The following is a 15,659-nucleotide window of genomic DNA, read 5'->3' as shown; positions in this document are numbered from 1 at the left end:
ACTAATGAAATATTTTATTCTTTTTTTTTGTTTGTTTGTATATGTTTCGAAATCTCAGTTCACACGAGCCACATTTCAAGTGCTCCGTAGCCATATGTAGCTATCAACTATCAAACTGGATAGTATAGGGCTAGCTGGTTTGGATCCCTCACGCCTCAAAATATCATGGTATTAATAAGAAGCTAAATTATATAAACATTCTCTCTGAATTGATGGAGTTACCACAATAACTGGGCAACCCTCTGCTTGTAGGGACAAGTAGTAATTTTACGTCTGCAATGGGTTCTAAGAAGCCAAAAGAAAAGAACTTGTCGTCAAATTACCTTGTGTAGTTCTCTTTGTATCCAGAAATATCATCATTGGGAGATCGCAGTCTTCGTTGAGATGGTGCCTCCAGATGCCAATAGTTGATGCGGTTTAGGAACATTTTTGCCAACTCAACAATTGTTTGCCTTTCTTTGGATGGCAGGTGACTAAATTTGTACTGTACAAAGTTATTCACACCCTGAAAAGGAGGGAAGGCAATTTATTCATACAGCTATGCAATCATACTAATTCTGAACACCCACACAGTCAGTGCCATTGGTGGCTATTAGCTAGAGAACAGACATTTCTCTATTCACAAAAATCTCTTCCTTTTCCTTATTAGAAAACAGGAATGCCCAGAGGGAATCATGCCACAGATCACAGTGGATGAAAAGTGACAAGACAGAGAAGCTGTGGGTTGCTATTCTATGCCCGCTGCAATCCTCAAGCATTAAAGAGAAAATCAGAATCACAGACTGAAAAGGTCAAAACCTATTAAACAATAAAACAGGATTATTTTGCAGAATAATTCTTGCTGCACTATCCATATAGGACATCATGTATATGTCCTATATGTCCATCATGTATATGAAGTTCTTGGATACACATGACACTTTTACATTACCAAAATTTTAATCAGAAAGCTGCTAGCATGACTTCCACTGAACTAAAGCATGACAATTTATTTTTTTTTTTTAATATTTTATTTATTTGTTTGACAGACAGATCACAGGTAGGCAGAGAGGCAGGCAGAGAAAGAGGAGGGGAAGCAGGCTCCCCGCTGAGCAGAGAGCCCGATGCGGGGCTCGATCCCAGGACCCTAGGACCCTAGGACCATGACCTGGGCCGAAGGCAGAGGCTTTAACCCACTGAGCCACCCAGGCGCCCTAAAGCATGACAATTTAAACTGCTTACTATCACTCTTTTGGTTTCAGCAAGATTACCAAGAAAAAAAAAAATCTTATTCAAAATCATGAGCTTCTAAAAGAATTTGCAGATTAATTCAATGTTTCCGTAGAACACTTCCGACTAATCTAATTTCAAATCAATTCTTACTGAATAGAGTTTGGAGACAAAAGTAAAATTTCTTCTACTGAAAACTGACTGATAAAAATACATTTATTTGTATTTGTAGACACCCCGATGTCCTATCTTCTGTAATCATTTTCATCAAGAAATTCAGTCAAGAGTATCTGAGATTTCTTTAGCCAAGAATGGCAGGCTAAAAAGTGACTCTGAGGAAAGATACAATACTTCACAGAAAACGTCTATACATGTCAACAGATTCCCCAAATAAACCGGTTTCTTTCCAGGAATCATAATGTAACAGGAAGTCAATTTCTGGCTGCAAAACCTCATTTCTTTTTTATGTTTTTTTGCTTGACTTACAATGTTTTTGACAATGTTCCTAAATTCCCTCACCTCAATAGGCTTTTTCAGACAGTCCCAAACAAAAGGACCAAGACTTAATTTTAAAACATCAACACCAAGAAAAAGCACATTCCATGTGTTCCTACGACCTACATGTTCTGCTTAATTCTTTTCTTCCCCAAACTCAGTGAATTCTAAATATACAGCAACCGTAAAAGACAACAGCTAGCTCATTTATTAAATTATGTATCCACTCCTGTTGCAAAGGGTCCAAGACAACTTCTACACACTCAGTGAGCATCTCTAAGCTGGCTCTAGAGGACGGAAGAAAGACACAGGGAGAGATGGAAGAGTCGGTTTGTTCAGCCTTAGAGCAATAAAAATAAGGGTGTACCCCCACTAAAATGTTACCTGTTCAATACTAGGTTTTTCAAATGGGGGTTTCTTCTCCAAAGAGCCTTCAACCACAGGTTTTCCTCTTTGTAAAATAGACTTTCTCAAGAGCTGCAAAAAAAAATCATTAAGAAAAAAAAAATCAATGTCTCTCTCTCTCTCTCTCTCTCACACACACAAAAACACAGCCTCTGAAGGGAAGTCACCATATTCTAATTATCTTATCTACATGTAAATAAATCCTTAAGTCAATAAAAGTGGGTGACTACCAGGTAACCCAAATTTGCCTTCATACCCCCGACCAGAGTTATGAGAAACGGAACCCCTTCCATGTTCTGCACAGCCTAGAGCTCCGCCAGTAGCACCAGGCTCTCTATCCTAGTCCCTTTCCCTTCTCCCCACCATTTCCTGATTCCCACTGACCCAGAGGCCCGGTATGCACACACACTCTGCCCAGGCCCAGCTAGGCGCCTGCAGGCTGTGCTCATGCTCTGGAGGGTTGGTTGGTCAGTTTTTTAGATGCTTTTATTTATTTAAAGAGAGAACACATGGGAGGAGGGACAGAGAAAGGGAAACCTTCTTCAGCAGGCTCCACACCCATGCAGGGCTTGATCTCAAGACCCTGAGATCATGACCAGAGCGGAAACCAAGAGTCAGACACAATCAACTACACAACCCAGGCTCCCTGAAGAAGGCTCATATTTAAACCCCAGGAAGGCAGGGAGCCATTCTGTGCAAGTGAGACCAGGGGGGAGGGCTGTTTGTACCAGCTGTGCATCCTATGCATAGTCTAGGGCCCCGGCCTTTCGGGAAGGAATTCTGCAGGAATTCTCAACTGGCAACTTTCACTGCTGCAGTCTCTTTTCATTTCCTCTCCATGCACAGAATACAAGCCAAGTGTTCTGGCATCTCAATGCCCACAAAACAAAACACTGCTCTTAATCCTTGCCACTGGAATTTGAAGCTCTCAAAGAACATATATCCAAGACGAAAAAAAAAAAAACAACAACTCAAGAGTCACTAATCAAGACCTACTTTGAAAATAAACTTAATACTGAAATCCTTTACCTTCAACCTTTGCTTAAAAATTCTGTGACCTTTACATGCGGGCCAGGTATGGCATGACCATGCATTTATTTAAGTTGTATCTTTCTCTCCTTTCTCCACTTACTGCCTTTTCAACAGAAACAAGACGTGGCAATCATGCTCCCAGGAGTTAACAGAAATGGACAAAGTTTCAAGGCCCCCATGTGTCCCCCTGAGACATGTCTTACAAGGGCCTCAATTCCTTCTGGGGCACCATATGCATAATTAGTGTGAGGCATCTGTTGATCCATTCAATGTATTGTGCCCATTTTCATAAAAAATAAACATGTAGTAATGATAAGTCACTAATATGTTTCTAAGGATATGGATAGATCATCAAATTCAAATACAGATCATTCTGCCTGCCTACTTTCTTTGCCCAGTTAAAATAAGACCATTTGAAAACTTGGTCCCCTGGGGGTTTCAATTTGGAGATAAACTAATGGGTTGGGGAGATGCTGAATGTTGGTTTCTTCATCTACAAAAGGATTGAGCTGGACTAAGTGGCCACAGAAAAGAAATTTAATACCAGCGGCAAGCATTTGCACCCTTAGGTTCCCTAGACACACTTTATGTTGTATCTCATTTAATACCCTTAACAACCTTCAGATGTAGGTGCTATCACTGTATTTTACCAATAAGGAAACTGCGGGAGAATGTCTCGCCCAAAGTCACCTTTCACACGTGATGGAGCCAAGACTGAAACCCAGAAAGTCGAACTCTGATGCCACAGTTACAGGGTTGAGGAAAACACTGAGTTTAGGAAGCAGCTTTTCATTGGGTTTATTTTCAACATCTAAGCCTGAAGTTTTTTAAATGTTACTAAAAGAATAATACATTTAATTCTAATTTAATTACTGAGACATAAGAGACACAGGAACTGCCTTTCAAAAGCTAAGGAATGCAGGATTTATTACTTATTGACCCAAAGAATGACTCGGGGGGAGGGGTATGGTGGGGGAGAATGCTGAATATTTTAGATTTTGTTCCCATGAGTAAATACATTTGTGCTGTTAAAATGAGGGAGGTGGGAAGAGAGGAGAGAGAGAGAAAAACGGACTTCAAAGCAGAGCAGTGCTGCCTGGCCTATTTGGTTAGTTATAACCAAAATCCTGAGGAGGCCGGCAGGATGGAAACCTTGACACCACCTTCATTTCCAGCAGGGCTATGGGGCTGCCAGGCCACTCAGTTCCAAGAAAAATAATCACTGCAGTCATGCAGACGTTGTTTTTCTTCAACTAACATCTTTTTCCAAAGAAGCTCTAAACAGCATGAACCTGCCAGGGTTCAATCTGGATGACTCAGGACTCATAGCCATGTCAACAACTTGTCACCTGGAGTAGACCAGTGCCTGCTAATGGTGGTGAGGAACTCAGTGGTGCATTCTCTCCCCCCAACCCCCTTTCTCTTCCCTCCAACCTCCCATTTATCTTTGTAAAACCAGTATCCCCAAACGTGACCCCAAAGTTTAAAAATACAATTCTCACTTCCACACCTGTCTCCTATCTATCCCCAAATTCCCATAAGTAACACCACCCCCAAAAAACAATGGAAAAAAAAAACCACAAAAGTTAATAAATTGGGAGAAGGGAAAATTATGTAGCAAGTAAATTCAGATCTTAAAAAAAAAAGCTACAGGAATTGAGCACAAAAATTGCACTGAGATTCCTAGCAGTTAAAGCAAAAGAGGAACTCAATGGAAAAATTTTCTATCCTTGTCATGTAAAATGAAGCACGGTGCTCACTAAAGAGGCAAACCCTTCCTGGCTATAAGCTCTGAGTGGAGCATTTTGTTTTGTTTTGTTTTCTTAAAGAACCTTTTAACTATAACACAATACAACATAATCAACAGTGCCCTCAAAAGCAAGGTTTCTGTTTTTTAATTATTTCTTCTGTCTGCTCCCTTTAAGAATGTATTTTTGGCCCCTGAAGTTCATCTTTCTGCTCCCACCACCCACTTCTCTCCTACCCCTGTCCATCCTGACTGCAGTCAGAAGATGGGGAGGCATATGTCTGCAGAAAGGGGATGGATGTGACCCAAGGGGAGCTCAGACAGAGCAGGAAGCAGCAGCTATGGGGAGTGGGGAAGTGGGAGCAGTAACTGGTGACCAGTGACTGGGGTCAACAAGACACAGGACAGTAGGGAGATGCCCAAATTTGGAAATTCCTGCTTCCTCTCTGTGAAGCATGGGAGTCAAGGCCCTGGGGCCACCCTCCAACCATATCTCCTCCCACCCTCCCCTTGGTCACCGGGCTCCACCACACTGGCCTCCTTGCTCTTCCCACATCACACCATCACCAGATGGCATTGCTTCTGCCGCCTGGAAAGCTCTTCTCCCAGCCCTTTTCAGCAACAGCTCCTGTCCCCAGAGCTCAGGTTCCTGCTCATCTGTGGTCTCCTCAGAGAGGCCTTCCTTAACTACCCTTCCTCATGGTTGTGTCCCCCCCACCACCACCATCCCTGCCATTCTGATTCCACTTACCCTACTTTGTTTCTCTTCACAGCACTTATCACCACCTGCAAATATATTATTTACTGGTTGATTGTCTGCCTCTTCTACTGAAAAGTCAACTCCTTGAGGGCAAGGACTTTGCCCACTGATCTATCCCTCATGCCTACATGAGTGCCATGCACGGAGCACAGGGCAGGTATGCCAAACACATACTCAGATGGACGAACGGATGAGTGGATGGAAAGAAATCTACACGCATAAGCAAATCAAGATATTCAAGTCTGCATACAAATAAGAAGGCTCTCAAGAAGAGTGATGAATCCAACAGGTGGTGGGTCATTTTAGAGAATCCCTCATGAAGAATCGCATGCTTCCACAAACCCTGAGGGCAAACGTATCATGAGCTGAGGGCCTTCCCACCCACGACCTGGTGTGCAGAAACTGAGCACATCTCAACAATGAGAGAAAGAAAAAACGCCTTTTTAAAGTGGTAAAAAACCTCACCTTAAATAGATAGAAATAAACTTGTTTGGTATCTGCATCTTCTTCCTTGTGGACACAGGTAAAGAGATATTCCACATCCAACACTATTCCCAGGAGTCTGTTCATTTCTTCCTCGGACACATTTTCCAGGTGGGAAACATGAGCAGCTGAAGACAAAGACCAAAGGAACATGTGTGACACGTGAGTTGGAAACTGCAAACGTTCTCAATTTTAAAACAGAAAAGGGCTCTCTCAAAACCTTCCAGGACATCCATCCATCAAATGGCATTGTCAACAGAGGGAATTTCTGAACCTCTGTACATCTAGGTCTTCTCACAAAGTCGACTTACCATTAAAAGACTGTCACCTTGCTAAGCCTCAGCTTCCCCCTTCAAGACCAAAAATGGGCCAGCAGCTAATGTATTCCAGTAATGTACAGTTTAAGATCCAGACCTTGTTGGCACCACGTGGTGGTCCTCATAGTGTTAAGCTCTTTTTTTTAATGGAAGTATGGCCGACACACAACATTACATGAATTTCCAGCACACAACACAGTGATTCAACCAGTCTACACTCTCCTGAGCTCACCACCGACACGGCTGTCGTCACCACACACTGTTCTCACAGTGTCACTGGCTCTACTCATTGGGTTATCCTTTTCATCCTCCACCCCCCACCCCGTGACTTATGACTTCAGTAACTAGAAGCCTCTACTTCCCCTTATCCCCTTCACCCATTTTGCCCATGCACCCAACCCTCCCCTCTGGCAACCATCAGTTTGTTCTCTGTATTTATGGGTCTGTTTTTGCCTTTTTAAAAAAAAAGATTTCATTTATTTATTTGACACAGACACAGTGAGAGAGGGAACGCAAGTAGGGGTAATGGGAGAGGGAGAAGCAGGCTCCCTGCAGAACAGGGAACCCAATGAGGAACTCGATCCCAGGACCCTGGGGATGACCTGAGTCAAAGGCAAACGCTTAACGACTGAGCCACCCAGGTGCCCGTTTCTGCTTTTTGACAGAGTTGAGTTGCTATGTTTCCACATAAGAATATGGTTGGTCTCTACCATGCCCATGAATAGCTCAGTGAGCCAAGAATATCCTATTAGTGTGAAGACTGAAATGATGGCCCTTTCCCTCAGCCTTTCTGAGATGCGATGAAACCTCACTGCCCTTGCAGCCATGTCCCAAGGTCTGTTTGAGCTTGAGATTCAGTGCCTTCAGTGCCTTCTGTGATCAAGCCCCCAAACCCATTTTTCTTACCTTAGTTCTTATATATATATAGTAAGTGACCTAGCCATCAACGTTCTCTCCATGTCCTGTCCTCTCTTCTACCCAAACCTGGTCTATTTATCAAGGTTAGTGCACTGAATCCTCTAACAATCCCACAAGCAGGTATCAGCAATCCCATCTAGCAAGTGAGGAAACTGAGGCTGTTTCATCTAATGTCACTCAGCCAACAAGATGGAGCCAGGGTCTGAAAGGGAGGAACGTTTGACCCGAATCCCAAAGCACACTTTTTGTTGATTAGGTGATTCACTTGAAGTCCTTTATCACTTGGAAAGGTTCTTTAGGTCAGCCACTCAATAACCAGCCCCTGGCCCAGGAACTCCTCGGTCAGGATCATGCCTCTCACCTCTGCACACCCAGCATTTATTACTATGCTTGTCACATAACGGGCTCCCGCACTCTGAGGGGAAACCACTTGGGTAGAGCCCTTGGTGTGTTGGCTTAGAAATACTTACATACAGAAGGGTTTGAGATCCTTTTTAAAGGCTAAACTATGGAGGAGAGCGAGCACTTTCCCCTGCCTTCTTAAAAGGAAATATAACTAAAGAATACTAAAGAATACCTGTGAAGTATCAGGCAGGGGTCAGTGTACTCCAGAAACCACCGTGCTCCTGTCATTAAGCCACGAAGCTCAGGGCAAACAGGGAGCTCAGTCGGTTGAGTGTCAGGCTCTTGATGTTGGCTCAGGGCATGATTCTGGGGTCCTGCGATCGAGCCCTGCATCAGGATCCACACTCAGTGGGGGGTCTACTTGTCCTCACTCTCTGCCCCTCCCTCCAGCTCATGCACACAAACTTTATCTCTCTCTCTCTCTCTCTCAAATAAATAATCTTGAAAAAAAAAAAAAAATAAGAAGCCCTAAAGCTCAATCAGGAGACTGGGACAGAGAATGTTGCTGGTACCCTGCCTTCATCTCCTTCCCTTACCACTTCAGGGCATACCTAAAGCATCCAACTACCAGCAACTCCATTTCTCTACCTAAGGGCTTTTCCTACCATTGTAATCTGCTCTGCCACCTACCTGCCCCTTAAGAGCAGCCTTCAACCCAAAACTAAGACATTAGCCTACAAATAAAAAACCCAGGTGTGCCTGGGGACACAGTGGGTTAAGCCTCTGCCTTCAGCTCGGGTCATGGTGTCAGGGTCCTGGGATTGAGCCCCGCATCAGGCTCTCTGCAATTCAGGGAGCCTGCTTTTTCCTTTCTCTCTCTCTCTCTCTCTCTGACTCCCTCTCTGCCTATTTGTGATCTCTGTGAAATAAATAAATAAAATCTTTAAAAACAAAAAACAAAAAACAAAAAAACCCAGATCCCTCATTCCCCAGTTTGAATAACTGGCTCCTAAATCCACCCCCCCCCCAACAAAACTAAGTAGCAGCCGCCCCAGGTGGGAGCTGGCTCAATAATTCACCCTTTATTGGCCACTTTTTCTGCCTCATTTCACTTTTCTACTCCCTTAGCTTCATGCCAAATAAACTTATTTTTATTTTTATTTATTTATTTGATGGAGAAATCACAAATAGGCAGAGAGGCAGGCAGAGAGAGAGAGAGTTGGGGGGAGGCAGGCTCCCTGCTGAGCAGAGAGCCTGATGCGGGACTCAATCCCAGCACCCTGGGATCATGACCTGAGCTGAAGGCAGAGACTTTAACCCACTGAGCCACCCAGGTGCCTCCCCCCACCACCAATAAACTTCTTATATTCAAATCCTTGTCTTGGAATCTGCTTTTGAGGGAGTAAAAACTAAAATACCCAATCAAGGATGCCTGGGTGGCTCAGGGGGTTAAGCCTCTGCCTTCAGCTCAGGTCATGATCTCAGGATCTGGGATCAAGCCCCCACACTGGGCTCTCTGCTCAGCAGGGAGCCTGCCTCTCCTCCTACTTGCTCTTGCTCTCTCTCTCTCTCTCTCTCTCTGTGTCAAATAAATAAATAAGAAATTTAAAAAATAATAAAAAAATAAAATACCTGATCAAAACCATTTTCAGAGTCAAGAGGATTAAGGATACTTAATTAGGATACTTAATTTGGATACTAAGAGGTTGGGACTTGTAAATGTCCACAAAGAAGCCAAGTTAAAGAACTCAGAATCAGGGGGGTAGAAGCCACCCCCTTTTCATTCCCTTCTTTGTGCATAAAAATGGAAAGGCAGAGTGATGGGCCCAAGGTCATGGGATATTGGTGATGGGCATCATGTGCTCATAACTATATGCATTTTATTTAAAGATTTTATTTCTTTATTTGTGAAAGAGAGAGAGAGTGCACAAGTAGGCAGAGCAACAGGCAGAGAGGGAGAGGGAGAAGCAGGCTCCCCACTGAGTAGGGAGCCCAACATGGGGCTCCATTCCTGAACTCTGGGATCATGAACTGAGCCGAAGGCAGACACTTAACCAACTAAGCCACCAAGAGGCCCCTCTACATGCATTTTTAAATGATAAGAGGAAAGAAAGGAAATTTGGTGATCTGTCTGCCTTAGATATTGAGGAATAAATCTAGTACATACATCTAAATGTGAAAACACCAACACTATATTGTTACATTACCAAACAGAAATAGAGTAACTGACTAAAATGTCTCTCAGAACCTAAGTAACATATCATGGGAAAACTACAAATATATATTTGTGTGTGCATGTGAAAAAATAAAATGCAAATCTATTCCTTTCTATTTGGCTATCCAATATGTGACTTCAACATTTTCTAAAAGAGGCCCCAAATTAGACTTCTTTCTAGGTAGAGTGTTTGCATGGGTCATCCTTTTTTTTTTTTTAAAGTCTACAAAATTTTCCTTGAGGTCAGTGTGAAGCCTTTGGGACATAAGCCTCATTCTGGAGACAACTAGGTCAAAATTTTTATGTCAGTTATTTACAGAAATAATTTTACCCAAGACTATTTTTGCCTTGTAATGTTTAATTGCTTTTCAGTGATAAGCCATGAAAGCAATCACTTCACAATATAACATCAATTCAGGGTGGCTGCGTGGCTCAGTCAGTTAAGTTTAAGAGTCTGCCTTTGGCTCAGATCCTGATCCCAGAGTCCTGTGTTCTGGTCCCTGCTCAGCAGGGAGCCAACTTCTCCCTCTCCCACTCCCCCTGCATGGGTTCCCTCTCTTGCTGTACCTCTGTCAAATAAATACATAAAATCTTTTAAAAATATATATAACATCAATTCCTTCAGATTCACCCCAGTATGAAACAGTGTAACTAAGGTGCTAATGTAAGTGAGTCTAACTCATGGAAGTACAAGCCATGATGTATTTATTTACTTTTTAAACATTTTATTTATTTATTTGATAGACACACACTGAGAGAGGGAACACAAGCGGGGGGGAGTGGGAGAGGAAGAAGCAGGCTTCCTGCTGATCAGGGAGCCTGACGCCAGGCTCAATCCCAGACCCTGGGATCATGACCCAAACCAAAGGCAGACACCCAACGACTGAGCCACAAAGGTGCCCCCATAATTTATTTTTTAAACCAGTAGTTCATTTTCTTTAAGTCACAAAACACTTAACCCAAATGAATTCTTAATCAGAACTAGATTGAGCTATTCTGGTTAAAACAAAGGTGGAAATGCCTATTTTTCAGAAGGAGAAGTTGCAGGGGGGGGGCATCCCCTCCTCTTGGGGTGGGGGGTGCTCCACAGTTTGGAAAGCATTGTGTGTAAACATCTTCCAGCATATTCTGAAAAGCAGACTAGATAAACATTAAAATGCCTAAGAAGTGTGACCTTAGGAAGTTCATTTCCTTCTGATTCTCTGTATAATAAAGTCTGTGATTTCTCCTCAAAGCTGTGTGTAAGCCAAAGCACAAAGAACTAAGGAGCTGGAGACCGAGGGCAAACAGAACATCAAGTTTCCCAGAAGGAGGGAGGGAAAGGCGGAACTGGACAAATGGGGTTAACCTCTGCAGCACAAGAGTGTAGGTATCTCTTCCTCTGAGAATAAGAGAAAGGGGTGGCTGAGGTACAAGGGGGTATACTGAGGCAGAAGGATACTACTGTATGAAAAGGGTTAAGCTTCCTTGAATAAACAATGGGATGGGGGAAGACAGATTAAAGTAGAGAGGTGGTTCATCCCCTTGAGAAGAGGGAGAGAACAAAACAAAAAACAAACAACAACAAGCCAGGAGGTTTGGACAAGTTGCTAGGAAAGAGAAGCTTCCCTGGAACGAGAAAGCTAGACAAGGACAGTCACGTCTGCACTGTATAAATACTTCACTGTATGGACCTGCTGTGTGCTCACACTCTCCACCTATGCGCCCCTTCTGACCAAGACCCCTTTTCCAGTCTCTGTATCTAGCTGTCAGCTCTCTCTGGGATGAGCTCCTCTCAACACATCCACACCACCAACTACCTCACGACCTCCCCAGTTCAGCATCAGTGTGCCACCATCAAGGAAAACTTCACCCTCAGGTCAAAATCCTCACGGCCCTCCTCAAGATGGCAATTCCCTCTTGCCAGCCCTGCTTGTGAGAGGCAGCCTGTCATCCATTCCTATGCTGTCCTTTACCTCCTGCATATTTCCAGTCAGCAGATTCCAGGAAGCTTCTTCACTGTCTCCCAGAGTCACCATTCTTCCCTGTTCCTACCTTGCTGGTCACTGGGATCTCAAGCCCAGAGTACAGAAACCCCCAGACTGTGTTCTCTGAGCCCAGGGTACTCTTCCTAGAACACCATTTTCTACAAATGAGCCCACTTCCACCAAATCCAAACACGGAGTCTCTGGACCTGCTGACCAGAAACAGACAGGACTTCCTCAGGAGCCCATAATCACCCCTAACCCATGCAAACACCCAGGAGCACCTCACTCTAACTACCAAGCTAAACTAGCTATTGTACCGGTAACTCATTTTTAACTAAAAAGGATCACTCCTCACGGAAAGAAACCCTTCTTTTAATCTTTTCTAAAGAAGCCTTTTTGATGCTAATAGGTTACCTTCAATGATCTAAAACTTATTTTCCTAAAGAACAGGCCTCTCTCATGTAATTGTAGTGACTAAAAACTAAAAAATAAAAACTCAAAATCTGTCACCCATAATGCACAAATCTACAGCAGTTCATCTGCCACACAATTTGTAACACGAAATTACTGCTATTTAAAGCTTCTGTAGGGGCGCCTGGCCAGCTTGGGTGGTGGGGCGTGCAACTCCTCATCTCAGGGTTTTGAGTTTGAGCCCCAGGCTGGGTGTGGAGATGCCTTAAAAATAAAACCTTTTCGGGGCACCTGGTTGGCTCAGTGGATTAAGCCTCTGCCTTTGGCTCACAGGTCATGATCCTTTGGGTCCTGGGATCAAGCCCCACATCGGGCTCTCTGCTCAGCAGCGAGCCTGCTTCCCCCTCTTTCTCTGCCTGCCTCTCTGCTTGTGACCTCTCTGTGTGTGTCAAATAAATAAATAAATAAAATCTTTCAAAAAACAAAAACAACCTTTTAAATAAATAAATAAAGCAAGCAAGCTCTTGGATCTACTGCTTGGTTTACCTTCCTCCACCAGAGAAGTTCCCATCAATGTACACTCTACCAACCGTGTGAAAGTGCCTTCCCCGACTCTTGCCTACAGTGAAGAATCATTCTCAGTAATTGAATCAATCTTGAAAATTAATGAGTCCCCACTCTTCTGATTCACATTCACTGGAACGCCCTTGGAGGGGGTTGTTTTTCAGGTTACTGGCCATCTGTATTTGTTCTTTTGGGCACTACTTTCAGATCTCCTGCCTATATTTTAGGATGTTGGTCTTTTTCTTATTGCCTTGAAAGAGCTTTAAGTCTGTCCTATTCATTGTAAATGCTCCTGGATTTTGTTGGGCTTTTGGGTAGGCTGTAAAGGAATTCTAAATTTTTCATCAAGTCAAATCTATGCTTGGCATTTCTTTAAGGTCTTGCTTGCAAAGGTCCTCCCTTCCTGAACAGACAAGGACAAAAATGTATTTTCTCCTAGCTCTCTAACAGGTTTGTTTTTAAAACTTAAAACATTCCTCCACCAAAATATCTAGGTCACAAAAGACCAAAAACAAAACAAAACAAAGCAAAACAGAAAAAAAGCTGAGGAACGGCTCCAGATAAAAGGAAACTAAAAGGACCTGTTGTGATACGGCAACTTATAAAGAAATACATATTTGGTTTTTGTTCATGGCACAGTGCTTCTTCTTTTTTTCCTGGCACTGGGTTTCTAAAACCCTCAGAATTTCGGAAGTTCTGAGAGCAATAACGTGAAAGAAGAGTCTTTTGTTATTCATAACAAGTCCCTTGCAACCACACCTGAGTTTATGTTAATGAACTTTTAAAGTCCCTGAAGGATGGGGGCTGTTTGCCAGGGAAATCAAAGAAGTCACTAAGGGTTGGAATTTTCAGCCCCACTTTTCCTACCTATATGGTAGGGATAGGAAGTGGTCTGGAGGGTGAATTAATCGCTAATAGTCAAAGATGCAATCAATCATGCCTACATAAGGTGGTCTCCATCAAACCCTAACAGAAAGAGTCTGGAGAACTTCCAAAGGGTGTTTGCAGAAAGGTGCTGGGAGAGTGGTGTGCTTAGAACTTCATGCTCCTTTCCCCCTGCCTTGCTCTGGGCATCTCTTTATGATAAACCAGTAATCAAATTAAGCAAACCTTCTTCCTGAGTTCTGTGAGCTGCTCTAGAAAATTATCCACCCTCAGGAAGGGGTCGTCAGAATCTCCCAGTTTACATCCAGTTGGTCAGAAGCACAGGTAAAACTGGGACTTGCAACTGGCATCGGAAGCGAAGGAAGAAGAGGGATTAAGCCTTTAACCTGTGGGGTCTGCACTAACTAAAGGCAGTGTAGAAGTGAGTGAGAATTTGCAAGATACCCTCCAGCTGTCCACTGGAGAGCTGGAGAATTGCTCGTGTGTAAAACCCCACATATTTGGCGCCAGAATTATTATGGAAAGGTTTTGAGTATGAGTAGACAAACTGTTTTCCTTCACATGACAACTAACTACACATGTGATTCTAGACTGGATGCTTAACTGTGAAGGAAAATATGCTATAAAGAACATTTTTGGGCCAACTGATAAAAGAATACAAACAGTACACTAAAATATGACATAAATGCTAAAATTTACTTAAGCTGGTAACTGAACTAAGGTTAGGCAAAAGAATATTTTTGATTTTAGGAAATATATAATGTATGTAGGGGGAAAAGGCTATATGATGTATATGCAACATAAGTTCATACGATCCAGGAAAAATATACATATAGATCTACACACACACATATTTTAAAAAAAGAAACAAAGCCAATAGGGCATAATGCTACCAACAGGTAAATGTGAGTAAAATGGGATTTTGCTTTGGAGATGTCCTTGTTACTTTTCTCATGACTTTTCTCTAAGTTTTTTTTGTTTTTGTTTTTGTTTTTTTTAATCTTTCATCCACCTGGAACTGAATATTCAAATAGAAAGGACCCTGCTTTCATTTCAAATAGTCTTCTGAGAGTATGGTACAAAACATGGATAGCATTACCCCAAGCTGGCCAACCCCTGTGACTTGTGGGAAAAGCTCACTCTTTCCCATCACCCATGGCTTTGCCCAGTGTCCCCCGTGTGTAGGGAGCGGAGGGAAGCAGGGGGAAGGTGGGAGCCAGAAGACTGTGGGAGGTTCTGCTCTCTTTCTCTTGCTCCAGGAGGATGTACCTAGGCACCTCTCAGCGCTGTGCCAGACTTACAAAGGCCCAGGGTGCCCCAGGGAGACCTGCCAAACGCCTGCTGCCAAGGATCACGGTGCAGCTGTTGCCTTGCTGGGAACAGGAAGCACACTGTCACCATATGCTGGGACCTTCTCTCGGCTCTGGCCCTGTGGATCACTGGCCTGCACTTCTCTTGAGGACAGCCTGCCAGTCCTCACATGCCCTGCACTGTGAACAGGCAGCAGCTGGGCAGGCCGCTACCATGTCTCTGCTCCTCTGGACTGGAAAGAAAGCAAACAGCACGGCATCCGCAGCCCTTGTAAGCTGTTCAAACACATTTGGTGCTCATGGAAATTTGAGGTCAAAGCTAAAAGAGGTAAAACAAATTCCTTCAATGAAACCTTCTGAATTGACTAACGTGCCAAAGTTTATCACTTAAAAGTGGTTTCCTCTTTTGAAATCTCAGATCTGGATGGAGAAAAAGAGAAGTTAAAAATTAAGAGCCCTTTAGATGAGTTCAGTCCAGCAGAAATAGGATACAAGCCACAAATGTACATATAAATATTCAAGCAGCCACTTTTAGAAAGGTAAAATAGGTGAAATTTTAGTAATACATTTTATTTAACTTCACACCAGATTTTTCA

At 43.2% G+C, this 15,659-nt stretch overlaps 1 protein-coding gene across 8 annotated transcripts in view; it reads right to left on the bottom strand.

Annotated features, from left to right (window-relative positions):
* The window catches only part of KAT2B (lysine acetyltransferase 2B), a 102,437-nt gene that overhangs the window by 47,957 nt on the left and 38,821 nt on the right, over positions 1–15,659 (bottom strand). For all 8 annotated transcript variants that reach the window (XR_006609248.1, XM_045088960.1, XM_045088957.1 and 5 more), the window contains exons 3-5: positions 6,114–6,259; positions 2,089–2,181; positions 324–505 (exon numbers count right to left, since the gene is read on the bottom strand). Coding sequence is in view for 7 of the 8 variants with exons in the window: in XM_045088960.1 (XP_044944895.1) it covers positions 324–505; positions 2,089–2,181; positions 6,114–6,259 (421 nt within the window). In the remaining variant the exon portion in view is untranslated. The remainder of the gene's footprint in view (positions 1–323; positions 506–2,088; positions 2,182–6,113; positions 6,260–15,659) is intronic.

This window comes from Mustela putorius, unplaced genomic scaffold, assembly GCF_011764305.1.
Source record: "Mustela putorius furo isolate JIRA1106 unplaced genomic scaffold, ASM1176430v1.1 tig00003834_pilon_pilon_pilon, whole genome shotgun sequence".
Lineage (NCBI taxonomy): Eukaryota > Metazoa > Chordata > Mammalia > Carnivora > Mustelidae > Mustela > Mustela putorius.
This window is presented reverse-complemented; position numbering and strand designations above follow the sequence as displayed.